General features: G+C 36.5%; 1 protein-coding gene across 2 annotated transcripts in view; it reads right to left on the bottom strand.

Annotated features, from left to right (window-relative positions):
• Positions 1-645: 645 nt before the first annotated feature.
• The window catches only part of LOC124162788 (myotubularin-related protein 6), an 88289-nt gene continuing 78874 nt past the window's right edge, over positions 646-10060 (bottom strand). For both annotated transcript variants that reach the window (XM_046539425.1, XM_046539424.1), the window contains exons 9-14: positions 8841-9094; positions 8204-8332; positions 6705-6831; positions 5306-5470; positions 4968-5204; positions 646-2962 (exon numbers count right to left, since the gene is read on the bottom strand). In XM_046539425.1, the coding sequence (XP_046395381.1) occupies positions 2813-2962; positions 4968-5204; positions 5306-5470; positions 6705-6831; positions 8204-8332; positions 8841-9094 (1062 nt within the window). In that variant the 3' untranslated portion in view covers positions 646-2812. The remainder of the gene's footprint in view (positions 2963-4967; positions 5205-5305; positions 5471-6704; positions 6832-8203; positions 8333-8840; positions 9095-10060) is intronic.

Raw genomic sequence — 10060 nt, 5'->3', positions numbered from 1 at the left:
AAATAATGAATTTTGATCATAATAATATTTCACGAGTGATTAAAAAATATTTAACTCCAACAACATAGCCATTAACTTAGGCTCACTTATGATGCACATTGTATAGAAATACAGAAGAAGAAAAATCTCTCGAAACCCCATCTGTCTATCAACAATAATGTACAATAAAAAATGTCTTAAGCAGACCACAATGGCACAAAAATGTAGCAGCCACTCGTGGAAAGGTAAATGAATGAAGGGGAAATTGATATTGCTCATAATAGGAGATATAACTTCACAGTTTAGGAAAGATTGGCTGGTTATAAAGGCTAACTGTGGGTGAATTTTTAGGCTGTTTTCACTGCACGCTGGTAACATTTCTATTAAAGGGAAAGAAAACATGCTCATCTTGATCTCTCAGGGAGCTCCAAAAATCAAGAGGAGAGGAAAATTGTAAGCAAAGATTAATGTGCATATGAACATGGAGGGTCTTGTTGACTAAATTTCTACTCGGACATGTTAAGAAATCAATGTCATTAATCTTGAAAGTAAGGAAAGATACAGCCATTGATACTTGTTCTGTACATGACAATACCACAACTTTTTAAAAATTACAAAAACAGTAGAAAAGCTAAAAGGGATGTTATACAGAATGCAGAGCACATATTAAGGTCATGATAACTTCTTTATTGACTTTAATTGGTCTACATGGGCGTTTCCAGCAAACTTGTGGACCTTATGATGAAAACTTATAAGTACATAAGTATATACTTATAATCATCATGGTTTTACACCTCTCTTTATCAGAGACTGCTTAGTCCAAGTGGATATGGGAAGATAAGCTGTTTCATAACAATTTCATCAAATGCACACACAAAATTCACTCAAGATCATCTGGTCTATCCTAGCACAACCAGATGTTAAGAGGGAAGAATAAGAAGTAATGCATCATTAGGAATGATTTGATAAGTATACTATCGAAAGGTTTTGACATTCAATGCAAGAAGAGAGCATCAGGAATTAGCTAGAAAAGGATATGGTGATCAACATTGGATAACTTTTGCATCTTGTTTCCCATGCGAGGACCTTGGAACCATTTTGCCCACAGTTTTTTTTGTGAAGGTATCTGAAATCATCTGTTATATTTCATTGGAAATTTTGAAATTTAACCATTTACTAAATACAACCTTATTCTTCATTACAACTAATAAATATGCAACAACCGCACAGCCGCATTGAAGAATAGAAATACAAAAAAGTGCAACATGAGACCCAATCCAGGAGAAAAGATCACATGCCCTACCCATATCATGTTTTGAAAAGGAACTTGGTAAATAAATGACGCAAAAATAAGACTTCCTCAATAGCAGGTACACATTCAATCACCCATGCATGGCCACATAATTACTCTTCATCAGATCAAGATTGAAATACCTCTCAACAAGACGTAGGTACTTATTTAGCCAGGCGCACAGCCAGAGGGGGGAAGGAGTCAGAATGATTCAACAATGGCTCAAGAATATCGAAATTCGAATAATACCACTCAATACTCACTCCTTTTACTTTAGACCCATTGTGACCAATGATCATCCCCAGTGAATAAAGCACTGGCTTCCGAACACTAGGCAGAAAGCCAAATTTGTAAGTTATGAGGGATGGATTTATTGTAACAAGAGAGAAAACTAAATTTGTGTAAAAATAATTTAGGAAAAACGACGTTCCACTTCTAAATTATTATGTGTTAACATGTCAGAAACCCCTCACAAACAAAATTAGGTACTGACATGGTGAGATACACATCACAACCTTGTTCATATTTATTGGTGAATCGTACAGGCAGTGAGAATGGATTAGCAATGACACTTTTGACCATATTTACATCTTGGTAAGTGACCCACTGCTCATAATTCTGTCTAAATCACAAGCAATCAATATACTTTCACTTTCATATATCACTGTTATCCAAAAGGTAACTTTAGTAAATTTATTATCGTTCCCAGTGGTATAGAGAACGAATGACTACAATGGCCTAAAAATTCATTTCATGTAAGCAAGAATATATTTTCTAAGGCAAACGTACACAAATTCATAGGTAATGACAAAATATGTGGGCAATGGGAATTATATACATACACACATTAAAAACTCTACCTTATAACAAACTCGAAACATAAATAATAATACACAGTTTTGACTAGATTGCATACATAATGGTCTAAATAAGCACTTTATTGCACTTGTTATTGTAAATGGAGTGTGTAATTGGAACAAATATTTCTGCTTTCTCTTGGAGAATAATCCCTCCTTGCCATACACCCCCAACATATCAGCCACATTATACTGCATCTAATCTTATACTCATTTTGACTTAAGTTAAAAACATCTGAATGAACAAATCAATGGACTGTATGTGAGTGGAATCAACAACAAGAAAAAGCCTTTCCTTAAAACACTTTTGAACACACAGTAGACTTTGATAAAAATAATTCTATGGATAATATTATATAGATAAAAGACTCTAGCAAATGCGTGAGCTGAGTCATAAAATGACCATTAGCAGCACCCTTTTATCCCTTAACGACTCAAAAAAGTAGACATCTGCACTTTCTCCGACACAATTACTTCCAATTTATACTCGGTTACCACCATAGGGGGTCATCAAAACGTCCACGCACTCAAATTAAAACAAATGAAATGCACTTCCGCAGGATAGCCACCAGTCACATCAGGTGAGGACTTTAAATTTCATCCTATAACACTAAAAAAAAAATGACAATCAGTACGAACACTGGATGCAGTCACAAATGGGGACTCGGGAGAGCCAAGGAGGGCATCACGGAGTTTCTGCAGTTAATGCACGTTTCACTAGCTGGAAGCAAGGTCTACACACAGGGACTGCCCTTTGGCTGAGATGACCGGGTAACTGTGCATGTTTGTCAACACACCTGATGCAGAACACTTCTCCACAACACCAACAATGGTACTGTTAATAAAAAAAAGAAGTTTAAATACACGCAATTACAAGAATTATACCTATTGAGGACCAGATTGCAACAAAAAAATAAGTTAATGAGCTAAATCAATCACTTAGTAATGTTCCCAAAAAAGACCAAGGTTATGCGGTTTTGTAAAGCATCACGAGCGAGGAATGTGAAACTTAAGGTAAAGGTGGGTGGTGAAAAAATTGAGCAGGTTGAGCAGTTCAACTATTTAGGCAGTACGTTACAGGTAAACACAGTAGTAAGGACATCAGGAAGAGAATTGCATTAGCGAAGGAGATGTACATGTACAGGAAGGAGCTTCTGAGAGGTTCGCCATTTAAGAATTTAAAGAGAAGGTTAGTGAAGAGTCTGATCGGGAGTGTAGCTCTTTACGGTGCGGAAACGTGGACACTTAGGAAGGAGGATGAGCAAAGACTGGAGGCATTTGAGATGTAGGTGGGGTGAAGAATGGAGAAGGTTTAGTGGACGGAGAGGAAAAGGAACGACGAAGTGCTGGATATGGTTGGCGAGGAGAGGCAGCTTTTAGATGAGATACACACGAGACAGAAGGTATGGATGGGGCGAGTACTTAGCAGGAAAGGGATGTTGAAAACAGTGTTAGAGTGTAGAATGTAAGGTAAAAGAGGGAAAGGAAGGAGAAGAATTGGATTTTTAGATAGGATGAAAGGGGGTTGGCCTTATTCTGAATTGATGAGGGAATTGCTTGAAGAAAGGGGATTTTCCCAGAATGCTTCTTAAGTACTCCATGGAAACCTACCTTAATTAGTAGAATACTTTAATAATAATCACCGTCCTTCAGCCAATTAGAACGCATGGCCACCAGTGGTGTCATGGCAACATTAGCAGTGCTGGAACGCACTTTCCTTAACTTCTTTTATGAGTGAAATATTATTCTGTGTGTTTTTATAACAAGCTAGGCCTGCATATTCACACATTATTTCTTGTTTTGGTAACAAATGTATACATTAGAAATTTTGAGGCACCAAAATCGATAAAAGTGTTATTTGACTATCATATCTTTTTTCAACCAGTGCCGGAACGGCATTCCGGCACCATGACACCACTGGTGATTTGCAATACCCAGCAGTGATAATGCATTTGAGGTCTGACATCCATAGCCAAGTGGCTATTTGATACTCAAAAATTATTTTCAAAAAGTTTGTTGAGTTTGTGAAATAAAAATTTCATTGGCCAGCATATAGATTACCATTCATAAATTTTCCAGAAATTCTGGGGGTGTCCCTCCCTTCCACTTCCCTTTAATATCCTATAGGCCTGGACAACTTTGCCAGGTTTTGAAAAATATTATATTTGTTGCCCTAACAAGTTCCCGAACTAATCAAGAGAGGTGTGATCATCACACAAGCAGTATAACTGACCCTCCTTACAATGAAACCCGTGGTATCTTAACCTTTTTTTGGACAAAAATGTCAAAGTTTTCTTTTAATATTGAAGTTGGTGAATTTTAAACATTCCATTTTCAATGTTTGGGTATGTCTATGTACTTTTCTTCATATAAAGAGTTTTCAAAGATCAAAATTATTGTTTTATTGAGATTTCCACTGGTTACAACTCAGTTGGTAAAGTTGCCCCAGTTCTAGGGAATCTTTGCCAATCATATTTTTAATTTTTTTAACACATAAAATTTTACTAAGGTGTCATTTTTTCACACATGTTGAAAGTAGAGACCAATGATACTACATCATTTTCAAACTCGAGTCGAATTAAATTTATTTTTGTGGAAAATTGCAAGTCATGTTTCATTATGAATCAATTCCACTCCACCTCGCTTGATTCCTCGAATTTTATACCAATGATAATGGTTAATGATGGTTTGAAAGAAATATTGTAACATAACTCACAGTTGAAAAAGAAAAACTAAGCAGCAAAATTGTCCTGGTTGGCGGTACTGCAAGATTTGGGGAATGCTGAAGAAAGGCTCTCTTGTACATGAGACTTTATTACAGCAGAGCAAGGCATACATACCTTCCGGCTTGAGTGATCAAAAGGGGCAGAGCAGGCACACTCCTTAACGTTCCTCAATGTCTTCCAATCAAGTGCCACAGATTCCATCTCCCGAACAAGCTGCTCCACCGTTATGTTGGCAGGAGAGACATCCAAAGAGAGGCCGTGGGCAGACGACACAATTGATGGGTAGGCAGCATCCCTCAAATCAGCTCCATCCTCACTGACCTGAGATATGTGTTTATCAACGATCCCTGGCTAAGGTTGGTAAGAAAAAAAAGAAAACACAAATGAACAGATTATTATCTCAAATTTTTCTTATACACACCAAGTGATTTTTTTTATTTCTCTCTACCTACCTCTTCCGTTAAATTTTTCTTTTCATATAAATATTTATTATCTATTATTCCAGATTCAGTTCCAACTAAACTCCCATCCTTTAATTGCTCCGCCGCTTTCACATCTTCGTCACTCTCTCTGATTCCACGCACTTTGACTAGCTTCTCTTTCAGCATAGAAATCCTCTGCAGGGAATAATTTGTATAAATCACTGATTGAAATATTCAATTTAATAGCATAAAATCTCTTAAAAGAAATGTCATCATATGAATTAACATGTTCACTGCTGCTTTGGTCATTAAAGCCAACGGAAAAAGAAAAACACTTTGGTGCAACGGGTGAATTTGTCTAAAAATCTGCGAGAGGGAATGCATTAATAACTGGGAATGCAAATGCGTTAATAACTTTGAAAACAAGGAACCATAAGGAAAGAGCCTTCATAAATTCTGGACAAGGCCTCATAAAAAATTACTACAAAAAAAATTTGAAAGAAAAGTGTTTTTATCATGGTTAGTTCAAAATTGTGAATAATTTATCCAATGCCAAATACAAACAAACCATGGGATTAATTCTCAGGAAGATAAGATAAAAGCAGGTCACTGTTTTGATGGAGATTAGTTTGAACATTTTTGGAGTGCCTAGAGGTTTGTAACACCTTCATTGAAATATGATTTCTGGAGAATATCCTAACAAAAAAAGTAGTCATGAAACAAATACATAAGGAAAACAACTCAACAATTGATCAAATTCTTCACATTGGCTGTAACCTCACATGTGAAGTGCTACATGGGGATATTTCCAGATTTTGCCCAAATTTGGATGATGTCTCAGATTTAGCAAAATAAAGGCATTGTTTGAACGTTCAATGAGTGATCGTCTATGACATATCTCACGTAAAGGGGCCAACCTCCATTATGACGGCCCATATCTGCCATGCCATTGTTATTGCTTTGAGTAATGAATGACTCATTGAATGATTCATTTGAAGATCCAACAACTCTCCCATGGTAATTTTCAATTTAAAATACAGACTAACCCCATTGGTCACTCAGGGATGGTCTGTTATTCCCCACCCACTGTGTTAGCCAGACAAAGCACCACACAACTTTTTAATGTTCCCGAGAATGAAGAACCATCCAAAAGGGAAACACTTTGGTATTGTGGAGACAGTAAAAAACAGCTTCATAAATGGATGGTATCAAAGTTGAAGAGTTTCTTTGTGCTTTAAAGGGTGTAAAATAGGACTTGTCAAAAGCCTCAGTTGTGAATGAGAGTAATTTGAAGTTGAGATAAGTAATTTTGTAAAAACAGTAAAAAATATTTTTTATAACAAAAATAAAGTTTTTTTTCGTTCCCCCGAGTACATACAAAATACATGCTGCTAATTAAAAATTTAAATTTAAAGGAATTTAGCCATACCCTTTGAAGGAAGCGAATGTGGTCCTGTAAGGAGCTACTATGATCACTTGTAGCCATGAGGAGGTCCACCAATGATTCTCTGGGATGGACACCACCCTCAAAACGGCAGTACATTCCCCTCCAGAACCTAAATATAGGCAGAAAGGCACAGTTGAATCATTAACTTATGGATTAATTACATGAAGATTACATCACTTAACACGCCAATCTGACCTCTTCCACAGGAGAAGAAAATAGCATAGAAAATTCATAGACTACAATTAACAATATGCATATACATGTTCAGTGGTTAAAGGAAGAATGATGAAATGAACAAACAGTAATATTCCATGGGTAATGGATTGTATTCTTTTAACTATTCTTAAATAACGGTTGATTTTAATGAGTAAATTAGGAGGTTAAATCATTTCTTTCTGAAAGTAGAAATATACTTGCCTCAAAGGGAAGTAACTTTGACTCTAAAAATTCAAATTATCTTTGTTAACATCTTAATCAAATATCTGTTGAAAAAATTATGACATCTGAGTTCATGGAGCTCTATCGCCCATGTGCCATCCAAGCAATCAATGCCAATACCACAAAAAAATCAGAGTGGCTATTTCTTTCTAGATTGGATCATTATTTAAATTTTACTTGAAAAGCACATACTTCATAAATCATAAGGAAGAGTGTGGCAAGACGATGACTCAAAGAGGTGCTAGCATGCTTCACTACAAACAATGCAAAACCAAGGGAAGATTTTCCATTAAAAAAATGAGATTTCAAAAATAAGTTATAATAACTAAACAGTTAAAATATTTAAAAATGATTTTGAATAAGAATTTTTCTTTTAATAAATTAAGACTCAATTTAACACAAACAAGAAATAACACCCAAATTTGCAGAAGGCTGAAGGAAGTTTCACACAATAATCCCGTCTACACATGCCACTAAACCATGGCCCTTATATACTGGTTACTAATCTCCGGCTCCAGATTGTTGCCTGAGATTCCGCTTCCACCCCTCAAACCCCTCACACGCCTCCCCTCAAACACAACTATGGGCACAGTGCGCTGTCACTAGGGGAAATATGGAACTAACTGCGCTGTCGAAAGCATATACCGCCGCCGGCAGCGCAGTTAGTTCCATATTTCCCCTAGTGACAGCGCACTGTGCCCATAGTTGTGTTTGAGGGGAGGCGTTTGAGGGGTGGAAGCGGAATCTCAGGCAACACTCCCGAGCCGGAATATGTCGGGAGATTAGCAACCAGTATATAAGGACCATGCACTAAACTTTCAAGTAAAGCAAGGACTAAAGTTCCAGAGGAGTTCAAGCATTATCCTTTATATATAACTGACACAGAATACTCCCAAACAAAAAATATGTCCTGAAAATGTTTGCTCCATACATGCAATTAATGGTGACCGTATTGTAAAGGTTCACAATTGGATGGTTCACAGTTGTCACCAAACATTTTTACTCCACAACTTTAACTTGAGTATTAACGGACCCAACATTACCTGATATTTTGGGGAGCCAAATTTGGAATGAGGATGTCTGGATGGGCATCAGGCTTATAGAGTGGGTTTATATATTCATTCATGTGATTTGCCATGTAACCCCAAAGAGAATATGTCCTCTCCGAAAGCCTGAAAGAAAATAAATACATGGCAATACAATTTAGGAGAGAATTAATAAGCACTCAAATTTTCATGATGTAAATTTGAGTGCTTATTAATTCTCTCCTATATTCCTCCTCCTCCTCTCTCAAATTTTCATGATGAAAAATTCATGCAACTGAAAGTCGTTCTGTTCCTCAATAATTAGATCCAAGGTTTAAAATCTTCATAGGCTCAAAAGAAAAAAAATATGGACGAAATAGGAAACTCACTGAAATCGATACCTCCACTGCACAAATACTTAACAATCGCCTAACGAATCAAATCTGCTCATCTAGTACTATTAGGGCTACTAGATGAGCGGATTTGATTCGGTGGGCGATTGTTGAGTACTTGTGCAGTGAAGGTATCGAAATAGCTATAAAATCTATGACTGTTTCACCAATGCATTTTTTGATAAAACACGAGCTAATTTAGTCCATAATAGCAAAGGTAAGTACATCCAAGTAATAGGAGGAATTAAGAATGGAATTATTACCTCAGATCTAAACGGTCCTTCTCACAGTTGCCAATAAATGTCCCATACTGGCAAGAGTGGGCATGGTCATGTAGCTCCAACAAAAACCATTCATTGAACTGAAAGGCTGATGGGACTTGGCTTAACAACTGCCAAACACAATCAACCAACTGGGTAAAAACAGGAGATAATTCTCTGTTATCAGTCCCACGGATGAATCCAAGCCTGTCAGTAAACTTGTGGCCAAAGGAAAGCCAGTCTTTTTCAATAATTGCCTGATGGTAAAAGCATAGAAGAGAGCCAATTAAAATGGTGCAAATCAGATAATATGCCACATGATGAGTTTCTAAATGGTAAAATTGATATCATTTGAAGGAAATAAACATCAATATGATGTCAGACAAACCATGTAAAAACATTCTTCTCCCACAGCTTCTTTAAGCGTTACGCTGGAGATGATTTGGGTAGAAATGATGCATGAAATACAACGGAATTACAAACTACAGAAATCATTGACTAGTATGCGGGAGCTTTTTCAATTTACATATGCAATATCATATTTTTAAACTGAGGCAACTACCTGACATAACACATACTAGAAATTCAGCACTGCCTTTTCATCACTAAAATCAATTCAGAAAACTTCCTCAGAATCGAAAATGATCACTGCTGTGCCCTTTTTTGAATATATTTTGACTTACATTTCCAAATATGTACACACTTTGGCAAAATGCATTCTAACCTTACCAAAAAATAATGCCAGAGAAGCATAAGCATCATAAACATAGAGTTAATATAGTTTGAAAAAATTAATAACATCTGTCGGTACAAGTAATAATAGAATTACTAATACTTGCTAATGTTCGGACGACAGCATTTGAGGAGAACGCTCAAATAACAATCACAAAAAATAAACCAGAAAACAGCTTGTAAAAAGTGTGTGTACAGTATATAAAACAATAGCGTTAGGTGATGCACCATCAGGAAATGGATTTGGAGAGAACACATTATGCACAGTTCAATTGCAAAAAGTTAGCTGATGGCATTACACAAGAGGGGAAAATAACTAGAAGGGAGGGAGAACCTAGATGGGGTATCTGCCTGCTGTACATCATATGCAGTAAACGATTTTGGTAACAAATAGTCTTACAATTATACCATCAAGGGTTACGGTTTTCATGCCATCCAGCTGAATGGTAAGAACAGAAGGAAAGGAAGGGGAAAGTGCCTGTAGCCTTGGT

Source organism: Ischnura elegans, chromosome 7 (genome assembly GCF_921293095.1).
Source record: "Ischnura elegans chromosome 7, ioIscEleg1.1, whole genome shotgun sequence".
Classification (NCBI taxonomy): domain Eukaryota; kingdom Metazoa; phylum Arthropoda; class Insecta; order Odonata; family Coenagrionidae; genus Ischnura; species Ischnura elegans.
The sequence above is the reverse complement of the archived record's forward strand: the minus strand, read 5'-3'. Positions and strand labels throughout refer to the sequence as shown.